At 46.8% G+C, this 16,184-nt stretch overlaps 1 protein-coding gene across 2 annotated transcripts in view; it reads right to left on the bottom strand.

The window, feature by feature from the left end:
- Nucleotides 1-317: 317 nt before the first annotated feature.
- The window catches only part of HMOX2 (heme oxygenase 2), a 34,771-nt gene continuing 18,904 nt past the window's right edge, over nt 318-16,184 (bottom strand). Inside the window, exons 2-7 of one of the 2 annotated variants that reach the window (XM_035266815.3) lie at nt 9,266-9,423; nt 5,099-5,222; nt 3,678-3,795; nt 2,496-2,987; nt 1,133-1,259; nt 318-1,042 (exon numbers count right to left, since the gene is read on the bottom strand). In XM_035266815.3, the coding sequence (XP_035122706.1) occupies nt 915-1,042; nt 1,133-1,259; nt 2,496-2,987; nt 3,678-3,795; nt 5,099-5,181 (948 nt within the window). In that variant the 5' untranslated portion in view covers nt 5,182-5,222; nt 9,266-9,423 and the 3' untranslated portion in view covers nt 318-914. The remainder of the gene's footprint in view (nt 1,043-1,132; nt 1,260-2,495; nt 2,988-3,677; nt 3,796-5,098; nt 5,223-9,265; nt 9,424-16,184) is intronic. The other variant, XM_009009074.5, reaches the window with a different exon arrangement.

Below are 16,184 nucleotides of genomic sequence, written 5' to 3'. Positions count from 1 at the left end.
ATATATATATATATATATATATATATATAATATGTAATATTTTAAACCTTTTAAGTAGGAAATCTCCAAAGTATTTCTGAGCTAAAAAAATCACAGTGCTGGATACACTTTAAAGATCTTTGCAGGACGGTCAGATTGACTTTGCTTTGGAGATGAGGGGTGCTGGAGAGTAGACCAAGGGCAGGAGGTGGCTGCTGGGGGCCATCACGGAGGATGTCCACTCCCCACACAGACATAATATGCCCTTGCTTCTGAGGGACTCTCCTATGGGGAGGTGGCTTGACCCATCCTTTGCCAGGAGGGAGGGAAGGAGGCAGTTTGCAGAGCCCACTTTATTGAGTGCTGGAGCCTTTACACAGGGCGGAGGAAGAGAGAGGCTGGGGTTGCGAAGACCTCACCCAAGGGGTTAGAGGGATTCTGGGTAAGAAGGATAAGCTCCCAAGGCCTCTGAGGCTTCCGCCCACACCCACCCTCACCTCCAGGGTCCAAGAGAGGCCCAGAAGTTGAACAGTAGCATCCAGCAAGGCCCCCTCCCACAGCCTGGGCTTACCAGCCGCTCAACTCCAGCAGGGGGAGATAGTCATCCACATACTGCAAAAATAGGGACTACCGGAAGCAGCCTATGGCCCAGAGGTGTGGGAGGCTGCAGTAGAGCTGGGTCAGGGGGCCAGGCCTGCTGCACCGTGCCAGCTGCTCCCAGGGTGACAGCCTTCCTGTGCCCAGTGCAGAATCTGGCCCATAGAGAGGATGCTGTCAGGCAGAGGCTGTAGCATCTGGCTTTTATTGGTCGCCTGCTTTCTCAAACCCAGCATTTTTTAAAAAGTCACCTGAGGTGGTAGTTTAGTCAAGGGTGAAGAAAGGGGTAGGCCAGTGGTTGGTCGGGAGGAGGGTATCGGAGTGGCATGATGGGTCCTTCACAGGTAGTACCAGGCCAAGAATCCAGCAGCCAGGGCCACACCAGTGGCCAGGATGAACTGGAGGCTGGGCTTCCTCAGCACAGCCATGGCTGTTCGGAAGGGACAGCTGCTGGCCTCAAGGGCACCTGTGTGGCAGTACCAATAAAAGACATGACATCAGTGGAGTCTGCTGCTATACCTGCCCCAGAAGGGGAGCTTAGGACACGCAGACCTACCTTTGTCTTGTTCAGCAGCGTAGAAAGGGCATTTACGCATGTCTCCTTTCCCATCGTGTACAGGGAACCCATCCTTCAAGGTCTCTGTGGCCAGCATGGAGCGGGCCTGGTCCAGTTCGTTGAATATCTGCAGAAGCAGAGGACCAACTGAGCCATCTTTGGGCTGCCCACACTTTTTTTTGTTTAATTTATTTTGAGATGAAGTCTCTGTTGCCCAGGCTGGAGTGCAGTGGTGTGAACATGGCTAACTCACTACAGCCTCAAATTCCTAGGCTCAAGTGGTCCTCCCACCTTAGCCTCCCAAGTAACTGGGACTACCTGTGTGTAGCACCATACCTGGATAATTTTTAAATCTTTTTATGGAGATGATGTCTCACCCTGTTGCCCAGGCTAGTCTTCAATTCCTGGGGTTAAGTAATCCCCGTGACTTGGCCTCTCAAAGTGCTGGGATTACCGTCATGAGCCACTGCATCTGGCCACACTCTGCTTTTAGAGGACTCCCTCCTGATAGAGTGGGCTGGAGCAGGTGAGCTTGTTTAGGAGTGCCAACTACACAGCTAGCAGCCCTAGTGGTCAGCAGCTACACTGCCTGATGCTCCTCCCTAGCACGAGCTCTTGGGAAGTGTGGATGCTGGTACCCCAAGAAGGCGGCTTCCAACTACTGGGTCTCCCTTAGGAACTGACCAGACATGCTCCATGCCTTGCCTTCTCTGAGGTGGCTCAAGCCACTGAAACTACCACAGGACAGATAGGTGAGGGCATGAGTATGTCCCATTTCTTGCTGCTGGTTATTTTTTAGCAGGAAGCAACAGAAAAACTGGAAAGCGGGAGACTAATGCTGTGGCAGGGCAGACCCATCCTCAGTGGCCCTGGAAGGCCTCACTGGAAGCTGACAGGATCTGGGGCCAGAGTAAGTCTCCCCAGTCTCAGCCTCATTGAAAGGCTACTTGTAAACAGAGCTTACTTACTCTCCTTGGTGACACTGGCTCTCTCTGAACTTACCAAACAGGGCTTTTCAGAGCAAAGCTTACTAAAAAGAAAATTATCCATTCTTCAAGACCAGTATCCTGCAATTATGGTCTTGAAATGAATCCAAAAATGGAGCCAGCTCCATTCTCCCAGACTCCTCGCCACGTGCTGGAGGACTCACCCTTCCCAAAACATTACCCACTGGCATCTACCAAACCAGGCCTTCATGCTGGAACCACCCACTGGGCCCATGAGCTCTGGTGGCCACCTTCCTCTTGGCACCCTGCAGATCATCTGTACTAATGCCACATGTACTCTCCAAGGCCACTCTGGATCTGCTACCACTATCAAAGGTTCCCTCTTCAGCCCTGGCATCTGGCAGCCCCAATAGTACCTGCATGTTGTACTCAAAGGCCTTGTTGGCCTCCTCCACGATCCTCTCTTTGGTCTTCATGTTCAGGTCCAGGGTATTCATCCTGGCCCGGTAGAGCTGCTTGAACTGCTGTGCATTGTCCACATTCTCAAACAGGTAGAACTGGGTCCCTTCCCCAGTGCTGGGGAGTTTCAGTGCACGCTGGGCCACCTTCTTCAGCACCTGGCCCCCCGAGAGGTCCCCCATGTAGCGGGTATACGCATGGGCCACCAGTAGCTCTGGCTCGTTCTGCCCTATATAGCGGATCCGCTCCACGTACTTTTGGGCAGCCTCGGAGCACTGCACCTGCTCCTCCCAGTTTTCACCAAAGAAATACCCCATGTCCTTGGTCAGTGCCTCCTTCCGGTGCAGCTCCGTGGGAAAGTACAAGGGGGCAAAGGCTGGGTGGTCCTTGTTGCGTTCCATTTCCTCCTCGAGGGCTGAGTATGTGAAGTAAAGTGCAGTGGTGGCCAGCTGTGGAAGTGACAGGAGGAGGCTGGCAATGCCTGAGCCTACCACATCCCAGCAGCTGGATGCAGAGGCTCAAGTGCAACCCCAAAGACCCAACCCTATGGCCCATTTTTTGTAGTTAATTATTTAACACACAAATAAGTTTTTGTGTTTCTTAAAGGAATCTGTTCCTTTCTTAAAGGAACATGCATACTTTTGCTTCCTTGACACCACTATGTTATTCCATCTAAACCATGAGAGCCACAGCTTTTTTTTTTTTTGCCCGCGGGGGACAGCGTCTTACTCTGTCGCCCACGCTGGAGTGCAGTGGCACAATCTCGGCTTACTGAAACCTCTGCCTCCTGGGTTCAAGCGATTCTCCTACCTCAGCCTCCCAAGTAGCTGGGACTACAAGTGCGTGCCTCTACTTATTTTTTTATTCTTAGTAGAGATGGGCTTTCCCCATGTTGGCCAGGCTGGTCTCAAACTCCTGACCGCAGGTGATCCACCCGCCTCAACCTCCCAAAGTGCTGGGATTACAGGCATGAGCCACCATATTCAGCCGAGAGCCACAGCTTAACGTCAAGAAAGAATGGAGTATGGAGAAAAGTCCAGCTTTTCCCTCAGAGTGGCTCCAGGGGCACCTTTCTCATGGGACTAAATCCCTCACCCCAACCCCATACAACAGTCTGGAACCCAATGCAGGGCACAAACCTTAAACAGCTCCTTCTTAATGTTGCCCTTCAAGAAGTCCTTGACAAATTGGGTGTTTTCTGCCCGGTCGTGTGCTTCCCTGGTCCCTTCTTTCAGGAGCTCGGAGAGGTCGACCATTCTGTGGAGAGATGGGAGGTATTTGTGTGTCAATTAGCCCTTCCCAGCTCCCCAGAAAGGACCACAGGAGGAAGATTGAGTCTAGACCCCAGGGTGACCACCTGTTGTACTGGAGGCTGGGGCTGCTCAGACACTTCACTCCAACATGAACAGCAGGGACTTGTCAGGGAACGCAGGGAAAGCAGACATTGACAGTCGGCTCCAAGGACTCAGGACACAAGGGATGACTGTGGCCTACTCCTTAAGATAGTACCCATATCTATGTGTCTGTGTTGGGAACCACCCCAAAGAGCAATGCTTTGCTTCTATTGCCACCTAGTGGCCGAAGAGACACACATCTGTACTCCCATCGGCGTTTGCTGGCTTCTCCAGGAACAGCCTGCCTTGGATGTGTCTCCTAGAATCCACACACCTCAGTAAGGCTGTGACTGTGGGTCTCCTGGGGCGGCCCTGCTGCCTTCCTCCCACCTTGGACCTACAGCCTCTTTGGGACTATACATGACTAGGCCCAAGCACGGAGGGATGAAAGGGAGACAACAGAGAGGCTGGGGCCAGGACCTTAGGTTTGTGCCACTTAATGAAATTACACAGGATAAAGGTGTGCTGGTGGATGGACAAGGTAGAAAACATGTGATCCTAAAGATGGTGGCACCTGGGCAGGGTCTTAGATGTGTCCACACAGTCTGTCTAAAAGAGTGAGAAAAATTCGGCCTTACCATGGTCTGTCCTCTGCTGGCTTCTTTGGGAGATTAGCTTGGTATCTCCCATAAACTGAGAAACAGTTTATTATTAGCAATTATTTCAAGGGATAAAAAAACAAACTTGGACAATGATAGGGCTATAATGAGAGGTTAATGATGCAGAATAGGGCCTGGTAGCTCAGGTTTAGCATGAGCTGTCCCTATACAGAGTAAGGAAAGCTGTCCTGCAGTCAGAGTTACCCCAACATTTTATGGGGTAAAAGACTGTGAACAGAGCCAGCTTTGCCTCTGTTTACCCTTTCTCAACCCAGATGAGAAAACACTTATGTTTCTAAGAAGAAAAAAGGATGACGACCATCAAATCCTATCAGCACTCCCAGCAGCACCTGTCCTGCCTCCTTGGATGAGACAATGGACCAGTGGGGAGAGTCTTAAGCAGCTGAAGCTGTATGCTGTCCCTGCAGGGCCAAGCAGGTACCAAGGGGTCCACATGTCATTGGCCCATAGCCACTCCCCAGTGCTGCCAGCAGACGAAACCAGGTGTGCCGAGCACAGTAGGCGTTGGGCACACCCGACTCAGTGCAGCCAGCCCCCATGGCTCACCTGGTGTGGTTCTCCTTTTCTAAGGCCCCAGGGTTCTTCTCTGACTCGTCTACCCCCTCTGAGGTCTCCACTTCCACAGACATTGCTGCTGGCTGTGGTTCTTGCTGCTATCGCTCCTCTGGTCCTGTAGAGACACAAGGAGCTGGTGATGTGGCACCCACGGCAGTAACTTCCCCAAATACCTGCCAGTTCTGCTCTCTGTGGAGCCAATGTAACCAAGGTGACACCCACACACCCCAGAATTGTTTTCTTTAAAGTTCTGCCATTACTGAGACCATAGTGGAATATGGAAAAAAATCTGAATATGAACAATGTATTAGGTAATAACATTGTATTGACATTAAGTTTGCTGTTTTTTTTTTAAATAACTGTACTGTGATTATGTAAGAGAATGTTCCTAAGAAATACACACTGGGTTATTCAGAAGTACAGGTACGCTGCCTGCAACTCCCCATCAGATGGTTCAGAAGAGTGTGTGTGCACGTGCATAAGCTACAGGGCGGGGGACGCTGGCAAGTCAGAAAAGCAAACATGGGAAAATGCTAGCAGTGAATCTGGGGAAAACATATGAGAGTTCTTTGTACTATTCTTACCATTTTTCTGTATACTTAAAACTGTATCAAGGCTGGGCGTGGTGGTTCACACTGTAATCATAACACTTTGGGAGGCCGAGGTGGACTGCAGTTCAAGATCAGCCTGGTCAACATGGTGAAACCCTGTCTCTACTAAAATTTCAAAAAAATAGCCATGCATAGTAGTGTGCGCCTGTAATTCCAGCTACTTGGGAGACTAAGGCAGGAGAATCGCTTGAGCCCAGGAGGACGCTGCACTGAGCCGAGATCGAGCCACTCTACTCCATCCTGGGCAATAAGAGTGAAACTCCTCCTCAAAAAAACAAAAAGAACAACTGTATCAAAAATTACCAAAAACAAAACCTCAAAAAGCTTAGGGGTAAAAAAAGCTTAGCAAGTAACACACAGTTCCACCCCTCTGCAAGGGTGCTGAGGCCAGCTTATCCTACCTGTGAGAGTCTGGGTGCCTTGTGCAGACAGTCTGCAGGAGTTACCAAAAAAGCAGACTGTCCTTAGCCTACTCAAGACTTTGCTAAGGTGAAAGAAATAATAAATTGGTCAATCAGTTCCCATGGCCCGCTGCAAGGGCTGAGCCTTCGTCAGCCAGGGAAACAGTCCTGTAACAAGGCAAGCCGATCCTCCATCCCTGGGGGCTTCTGCTCAGGCAATGTTAGGAAGGCACAGCCCATCTGGGAAAACTTCCACATGCATAGCAGCACAGTAGCACCAACAACTAATAAAGTAACTCACAAAGACAGAACTACCAACACTGGGGACAAATCAAACCAAACTGGGCCAAGGAAAAATAACTTAGTTACTGAGCATTTTCTATGTGCTCTACCCAGAAACAACAGGTGTCAAGAGGAACAAAGAAATGTAAGAAATGGTCCTTGAAAGGCTCAAGGTACATATCCTTCCTAAGTTTCCTCTAGAGCTAGTAACATTTTTGTTGTTATCTTTTAGGATATTATATAGCACACGGTTTACTCATTGTGGTCTTTTTGAACCATCTCTCTCATCTTTAGATTTAGCATCTGTACTGGGATTATTTTAGGAAGTCAAGCGATAATTCATATAGCACAATGCCTGCCATGTGGTGAGCACTCAGTGAACGTTACACCATGATTATACTTCATTTTGACTGAGGCTTAGTGATGTCTGAGAACACTCAGAAAATAAACATCAGGATGTAAAGAAAAATGGAACTTTCTCTTGACTCCAAATCAGAGATAGTCTCCTCTGAAATAACGCTGATGAACTGTATGGTGCACAGCACAGTCTAGAAGAATGTGAAAGCGGCAGGTATCATATGGAGGGAACAGTATGCAGCGGGCTTCCTGGGGAAGGACCCTCAACACAGACAGAATTTGGGGCAGGGATTGGGGAGGGGCTCTAGATCTAGGGAATAATATGAACAAAGCCAGAAACGGGCAGTTCACAGATATAGTATAAGGCTGCCCAGCTGCACATGCACTTACCAAGAGGCCAAGACAGGCTTTGTAAGCTGCAGAAGAAGCCCTACATGGCCTTCAGATCTTGAGTTATATTTTTTTTTTTTGTAAAAGAACAGCTTTAGTGGCTCACGCCTGTAATCCTAGCATTTGGGGAGGCTGAGGCGGGCAAATCACCTGAAGTCAGGGGTTTGAGACCATTCTGGCCAACATGGTGAAACCCTATCTCTACTAAAACTACAAAAATTAGCCAGGTGTGGTGGCGCACACCTGTAATCCTAGCTACTCAGAAGGCTGAGGCAGGAGAACTGCTTGAGCCTGAGAGATGGAGGTTGCAGTGAGCCAAGATCGTGCCACTGCACTGCAGCCTGGCCGAAAAGAGCAAGACTGTCTCAAAAAATATATTTTTTAAATTAAATTAAAAATAAATAAATACAGGCCAGGCTCGGTGGCTCACACCTGTAATCCCAGCACTTTGGGAGGCCAAGGCAGGTGGACCACCTGAGGTCAGGAGTTCGAGACCAGCCTGACCAACATGGTGAAACCCCGCCTCTACTAAAAAATAAATAAATAAATAAATAAGAAGAACAGTTTTGCTGTACACCCTTGAGGACCTTAAGATCGAAAATTACTTTCTGGCTGCTTAATTCTCAGGGAGCAGAGAAAAAGGTGCTGGGAAGAAAGCACTGAGCTGTCTAAAGGCGGAAGAGGTGCAGTAAAGGGTCCCAGAGCCTCTAGACAGTGATGGAAGCAAAGGACCAGGCTGAGGGCACACCCCAGGTACCTGAAGACCGCAGGCCCCATGCTCCTTACAAGCAAAATGAGGCAAAGACAAGTGCAATTCATGGCCCAGGTTACCAGTACCTTGAGTATGCATCCTGCCATTTGCATCTAATGATCGTGCTGCACAACAGTGATTGGGAATCTGATTAAATCTCATTAACTGTGTTTTACTCAATAATAACTGCATGGTCTGGGAGAGTGTAGTCTTGCTTAATTAAGCAACAAATCCTTTTGCTTCTCTTAAAAATACAAAAAGGTGCTGGGCACAGTGGCTCACACCTGTAATCTCAGCATTTTGGGAGGCCCAGGTGGGTGGATCACCTGAGGTCAGGAGTTCGAGACCAGCCTGGCCAACATGGTGAAAGCCCCTCTCTACTAAAAATACACAAATTATCCAGGCATGGTGACAGGTGCCTATAATCCCAGCTATTCAGGAGGCTGAGGCAGGAAAATTGCTTGAACCCCGGAGGCAGTGATATTGCAGTGAGCCAAGATCACGCCATTGCACTCCCATGGGTAACAGAGCAATACTTCATCTAAAAAAAACAAATGGCTGGGGGCAGTGGTTCATGCCTGTAATCCCAGCACTTGGGAGGCTGAGGCGGCTGGATCACCTGAGGTCAGGAGTTTGAAACCAGCCTGACCAACAAGGTGAAACCCCATCTCTATTAAAAATACAAAAATTAGCCAGGTGTGGTGGCTTGTGCCCATAATCCCAGCTACTCAGGAGGCTGAGGCAGGAGAATCACTTGAACCCAGGAGACAGAGGTTGCAGTGAGCCAAGATCGAGCCACTGGACTCTAGCCTGGGTGACAGAGCGAGACTGTCTCAAAACAAAACAAACAAACAAACAAAAAAAGGCAGAGCCAAGATCGTGCCACTGCATTTCAACTTGGGAGACAGAGCAACACTCTGTTTCAAAAAAAAAAATTAAAAATACAAAAAGGGAAGAGAAAGCTGCTTCCTCTGGTACCCACTTGGGCATTTTCTCAGCAGCACTTTACTTGTGTTATCTCTCTTTGGGCACACCCAGTTTAACCTCACTCCTGTCTTCCCAGCCCACGGGAAACCAAACTCTGGACTAAAGCTGTCTTTTCTACTGCTATAGCTTCGGGTCTAAAAAATACTAGATTCTCAATAAATACTTGTTGAATAAAAACATCCAACAGAGAGAGAGAAAAAAAACAGGGTTGTGGTGACAGGAAGGAAGGAGAATATCTCGTGCATGATGCCAATAATATGCAATTTTTTAAAAACAGGAAAAAGTAATCTGGTGTCCATGACTTCAACAGTTTTCTGATTTTAATTTGAAGGAAAGCTAACAAGAAAAATTCTGAGTCCTCAAGGCGAGTAACCAGTACCATCTGTGCAGAGCTGGGGTCTGGGGACAGAGGAGGCTCCTGGGAAGGCTTGGTTAGCACATTCAACACAGGGGCCAGGGGAGGTGACCTGCATCCATCTCTGTGGCCTAGCCATCATTCAAGGGAGTGGCCACACAGTGAGTCATTCAGGCGCCACCCTGCAACGGCAGAAACAGAACTTTTTTCACTTTCTGAAAAGCTACATGTCCAGACTTAGTCTGGCTGACTTCTATACCAGAATGCTAAGCTTTGCAGGAACCACTGGAATCTCTAGAAAATTGGGGATCAAATCATAAATGTAGAACCTTTTTAGACTTCAATCTCTATTGTCAACAAGAAGCTACACATTCTCAACCTGCCCCCCTCCAAAAAAAAAGAAGAAAAAAATATCGTGGGAAATACACTTCAAGAAATAGTAATAGTTATCCTAATTGGTATCAAAGTAATACACAGCCATACTATGCTGCTAGGAAAAAAACTACACACAGCCTAAGAACAAAGGGCATGACTGCTCAAACGACAGTAAACAATGGAATCCTGGCACAGCCGGGACAAGTTGGTAGGCTGTGTTCATGCATGGAAAAGCCTACAGAAACTTTTTTTTTTTTTAAAAAGGACCCAAACACCCACTACAACTGTGTGCAAAATTTTACAAGTATACTGACAATGACAAATGGGAAATTTGGAGAACTATAAATACTGTTTTTTGTTGGACTTTTTAGCCAACTGGCTGCTTCTTTTATATAAAGTGACTCAATTCTCTTGGAAAGAAAAAGGGAAGAGGGAGGGAAAGGCAGGGAAAGGAAAAAAATAAACCAAGAGACAGGAATTGGACCAAGCAAACCAGCTAAGATCCTGCCTGCATTAACTAACTAGTCAATGGAAGTTCCTGGGGCGTCTTTACTTTTCTATTACAAATTCTAGAAAGGCCAATCTGCCCTCTCCTCTTTGCCATTTCCAAAAAACTTTGACCCTCTGTTTATAAAATCCACCTCCACTACTCCATAATTCCAATACCCCTAACTGTTTTCACCTGATCAGCTGCTGATTTTCATTCCATCCCTTGAGCAAACAGAAACAGTAACAAAGTTCCTATCACAGTTACATCCAGCAAAAGGGATTCCTTTAGACCAGCTGAGCAGATCCAGAACACTCTTAAAGCTTTTGCTCCTGTTAAATTGCTGGTACAAGGCACGACTAGGACTTCTGAGACCACAGACAAAGATGTTAAATCCTCCTCCATGGAGACTAAGTCCAACAAATTTCAGGTCAGGTAACTCAGTGCATTGCTGCCAGGTGGGAATATAATCTAAGGACTATATTATAATTCATTTCCCATCTGGTAATACAGAAAGGAACAATAAAGACTTCTTTGTCCTGGAGAAACCTCAAGTGAAGGAAGGGAGCAGACTGCTGAGCTCAGCCAGCACTCAGGGGAAGGAACAGCAGAGTGACCCCACTCTCTGGAATGAGAATAATTCTGCAGGCTTCTGACTCAATGAAATAGTGACACTTGCTGGGCACAGTGGCTCACGCCTGTAATCCCAGCACTTTGGGAGGCTGAGGCAGGTGGATCACGAGGTTAAGAGATCGAGACCATCCTGGTCAACAAGGTGAAGCCCCGTCTCTACTAAAAATACAAAAATTAGTTGGGCATGGTGGCACGCGCCTGTAGTCCCAGCTACTCGGGAGACTGAGGCAGGAGAATTGCTTGAACTCAGAAGGCGGAGGTGCGGTGAGTCGAGATCACACCATTGCACTCCAGTCTGGGTAACAACAGCGAAACTCCATCTCAAAAAAAAAAAAAAAAAGAAATAGTGACACTTGACAGTGACCAGCTACTGCACTTCATGAGATGCCCACAACATGAACTTGGGTTGTTATCCCACATGCACAGGGAAGCTAAGTGGCTGCTTAGAGACTTTTTTTTTTTAAGATATTTCTGAACATCTCTTTCTTGATGTTCAGAGACTTCTGCACTGGGACTCTGCCAATGCTCCCTCATTCCTGAACACCTTGCAGCTGACCATCAGGATTCCTACCATGGCCCTGGATGAGGGCCCCTTGCCTGTTTCCTAGAAGGCTGTGTGTAGCTCAGAGCTCACTCTTGTATAGAATTGACACCATATTAATATGAGGTGATTACTCTTCAGCTTCCACAACTAACTGTCATCCTGTTTTCCCAGTTAAACCAAAAGCTTCCTACAAGAGAGATCAAGATTCCCTCAGATTCAGATGAGGGTCTAATATGGCTTAAAGCCTAGCATCCTTGGGAGGGTCCAACCTAAGTTACAGCTATTGCAAATACACAGATGGAATTCCTACGGAAAAAGCCAGTTAAATGAAGGATTTGTGTAACAAGAAAACAGTTAAATTCTAAAATACCAAGTAAAGAAATACAGATTTTTAATTGGGTCCTATGTCTCTAAATTAACTGTATGAAATCTGTTTTGTACTTCTCTTCAGATCTGACTTGACTCTTTTTAACTCACAATTATATTTATGGGGTACAATGTGACGTTTTTACACATGTATACATTGGGGAATAATCAAATTGGGTTATTAATATACCCATCAGCTCATATCATTTGTTTGTGGTGATAACATTTAAAATCCACTCTTTTAGCAATTTTTAAATATACAATACTATTATATATTAACTATATATATATATATATATATTTTTTTTTTTTTTTTTTTTTTTTGAGATGGAGTTTCGCTCTTGTTACCCAGGCTGGAGTGCAATGGCGTGATCTCGGCTCACCGCAACCTCCGTCTCCTGGGTTCAGGCAATTCTCCTACCTCAGCCTCATGAGTAGCTGGGATTACAGGCACGTGCCACCATGCCCAGCTAATTTTTTGTATTTTTAGTAGAGATGAGGTTTCACCATGTTGACCAGGATGGTCTCGATCTCTTGACCTCGTGATCCACCTGCCTTGGCCTCCCAAAGTACTGGGATTACAGGCGTGAGCCACCACACCCAGCCTATATATTAACTATATTAACTATAGTCACTATGCTGTAAAACAGATCATCACACCTTATTTCTCCTAACTAAAATCTTGTACCCTTTGACCAACATCTCTCCTTTCCACACCCACCTTTACCTTGCCCCAACCTCTGGTAACCAACATTTTACACCCTCCTACGACTTCGACTTTTTCAGATTTCACATATAAGTGATATAATGCACCATTTGTCTGTCTTTCTTTGGCTTATTTCACTTAGCATAATGTCCTCTAGATGCATCCATGTAGTCGCAAATGACAGAATTTCCTTCTTATTTATGGCTGAGTAGTATTCCATTATGCATTAATACTAGCTTTTAAAAATCCATTAATCCACTGTGTGCTGTGAAGACTAATTGGGCTAGTATGTATGAATGTCTGATGAAATGCAGCACCACCTCAAATACTGAGCTCTTCCTGAGGAAGTTGGTCAGAATGAACAACTGGGTGATTGTTAAACACTAAGGAAGAACAAGAAATCCAGCAAATTCACAGATAGTTCTGGGCAGGTCACACCTGAGGACTTCTGACTCAGACCTCATTCTCCAGCAGCGTCAGGAAATAGAAATATCTGCCCTTTCCAACATGATCCATGTGACTACTGCAGGCTAGAATAGCCACATTGCAGATGCCACTAGAGACTGGCTGAGCCACGTGTTTGGGGCAGCAGACAGAGCTGAATCAATTCTTATCCAATAAGGCACTAGATAAAAGAGGCTTCTGAACACCCTGAAGAAGCCACATCATCTAGGACCATGGCTTCTGAGTTTATAGAATGAATGGCCTGAGGTCTCCTCTGAACTCTGGTACTGCCACTCCTCAGGAAATCTTACACATAAGCCCTTTCATTTCAATCACTGGGGGCATTCAATTGCACAGTTCACTGAATGGATTAATAACTACTAACTTCTTGATAAAAGACCAAATCCAGGCCAGGCGCGGTGGCTCAAGCCTGTAATCCCAGCACTTTGGGAGGCCGAGGCAGGTGGATCACGAGGTCAAGAGATCGAGACCAACCTGGTCAACATGGTGAAACCCCGTCTCTACTAAAAATACAAAAAATTAGCTGGGCATGGTGGCACGTGCCTGTAATCCCAGCTACTCAGGAGGCTGAAGCAGGAGAATTGCCTGAACCCAGGAGGCGGAGGTTGCGGTGAGCCGAGATTGCACCATTGCACTCCAGCCTGGGTAACAAGAGCGAAACTCTGTCTCAGAAAAAAAAAAAAAAAGACCAAATCCAGGCTGGGTGTGGTGGCTCACACCTGTAATTCCAGCACTTTGGGAGGCCACAGTGGGAGGATCACCTAGGAATTCAAGACTAGCCCGGCCAGCACAGCCAGACCTCATCTCTATGAAAAATAAAATAATTAGCCAGGTGTAATGACACATGCCTGTAGTCCCAACCACTCAGGAAACTGAGGCAGGAGGATCCTTTGACCCCAGGAGTTCAAGTCTGCAGTGAGCTATGATCACACCATTGCACTCCAGCCTGGCGAGGGAGTGAGACTCAAAAACAAAACAAAACAAAACAAAACAAAACAGCAAGACTTGAGTCCAGTTGGGTGTGATGGCTCACGCCTGTAATCCCAGCCCTTTAGGAGGCCAAGGTGGGTAGATCACTTAAGGTCAGGAGTTCAAGACCAGCCTGGCCAACATGGTGAAACCCCATCTCTACTAAAAATATAAAGCTGTGCCACTGCACTCCAGCCTGGCGACAGAGCGAGATTCCATCTCAAAAAAAAAAAAAAAAATTAGCCAGGTGTGGTGATGGGTGCCTGTAGGTCCCAGCTACTTGGGAGGCTGAGGCATGAGAATCTTATGAACCCAGGAGGTGGACGTTGCAGTGAGCCTATAGTGCCATTACACTCCAGCCTGGGTGAGAGAGTGAGACTGTCTCAATTTAAAAAAAAAAAAAAAGAAGACGTGAATCTTGGAAAAGTGGGAACTCTGGGGACACAAAGCACTTGACTCAGATTTACTAAATAAGCACTTGTACGTTTGGGCAAGAAGGGAGGACAAAGCAAAACAACTGAAAACTAATCTAAAGGCGTTAGCCTCTTAAGTAACCTCAAAAACTGACAACAGACCAGATGCGGAAGCTCAAGCCTGTAATCTCTGCACTTTGGAACGCTGAGGCAGAGAATCAATTATGGCCAAGAATTCAGCACGATCCTGGGCAACAAAGTGAAACTCTCCCACATCTCAAAAAATATATTCAATAAAAAAAAAAACCAACTGATATCAGTTTGAGAAATCAAGACTTTTCCTGCAGGCTTTTTATTTTCTTTTTTCGAGACGAAGTCTCGCTATGTCGCCAGGCTGGAGTATAACCAGGCTGGAGTGTAAAGGCGCGATCGCTGCTCACTGGAACCCCCGCCTGCTGCTGGGTTCAAACAATTCTCCTACCTCAGCCGCCCGAGTATGTGAGACTACAGGCTCGCACCACTGTGCCCGGCTAATAACTTTTTTTGTATTTTTAGTAGAGACAGGGTTTCACCATGCTGGCAAGGCTGGTCTCAAACTCCTGACCTCATGATCCCCCAACCTCAGCCTCCCAAAGTGCTGGGACACAGGCATGAGCCACCGCATCCGGACTGCAGGCTTTTCTGATTAGAGAAGACAAGTGAGCAAGCAGTTGAAATACAACTGAGAAGGCAGACACCAAGGGCAAAACCTGAAACACTAGAAAGAGTTCAAAGAAGCAGCCTGGAATCTACCATGGCTGACATAACAATGACTCCTGGTAAAGTCTTCCTATTACTCCTGTTATAACCGAAATAAACGTAAGACTCGCCCCTGTTCCCTGACTGCCACCTCACTTTATATAAGGACAATGGGTCCCAGGGCTGGGAAGGTAAGAATTCTTTAGTCCCATAAGCAGTACCAGGAAGGGGAGGGGTGAAGCCCTGAATTAATTCTAAAATGGTTCTGGAGGAATTTTTTTTTTTTGAGACCAGTCTCACTCTGTTACCCAGGCTGGAGTGCAGTGGCACGATCTCGACTCACTGCAACCTCCACCTCCCAGGTTCAAGCAATTCTCCTGCCTTAGCCTTCCGAGTAGCTGGGATTACAGGAATGTGACACCATGCCTGGCTAATTTTTTGTATTTTTAGTAGAGACAGGGTTTCACCATGTTAGCCAAGATGGTCTCAATCTCCTGACCTCGTGATCCGCCCACCTCAGCCTCCCAAAGTGCTGAGATTACAAATGTGAGTGACTGCACCTGGCACTGGTGGGATTTTTAAAGGGACAGAGCTCTTCACATCCCACAGAGCTGGCTTTAAAAGAGGAAATGCAGATGAAACCTTGGGTCATCCCTAGGTTACCATCAAGCAAAAATTATTCCAACATTGAACAACCTTGAAAGAAGGTATCTTGTGGATAAGTGGACTCAGTCATGTTTCCTTTCACACAGGCACAAAAATTGTCACCTTTAAGTCTCAGCTTCTATTATAAACAGGGACTGTAAATAGCATTTGGGAGTGGGGAAAAAATAGTAGGTGATTAAGGTGCTTATTAGGAACTGCCATTTTGGGAAACCTGAGAATACTATCAGCTCCCAGGTGCTTTCCTCTCGCCAAATAGCCTGAAGCCTTAAAAGCCATTCCTGGAGGCTAGGCCTGGTAGCCCACACCTGTAATCTCTGCACTTTGGGAGGCTGAGGCAGAGGATCACTTGAGCCCAGGAGTTTGAGACCAGCCTAGGTAACATAGTGAGACTCTCATCTCTACAAAAATAAAATAAAATAACATTTTTTAGCTGGGTGCGGTGGCTCACACCTGTATTCCTGGGACTTTGGGAGGCTGAGGCAGGGGGATCACAAGGTCAAAAGATACGAAAAAAATACAAACAAAAAATTACCTGGGTGCTGGGTGTGGTAGCTCACGCCTGTAATCCCAGCACTTTGGGA

Source organism: Callithrix jacchus, chromosome 12 (assembly GCF_049354715.1).
Source record: "Callithrix jacchus isolate 240 chromosome 12, calJac240_pri, whole genome shotgun sequence".
NCBI lineage: Eukaryota > Metazoa > Chordata > Mammalia > Primates > Cebidae > Callithrix > Callithrix jacchus.
This window is presented reverse-complemented; position numbering and strand designations above follow the sequence as displayed.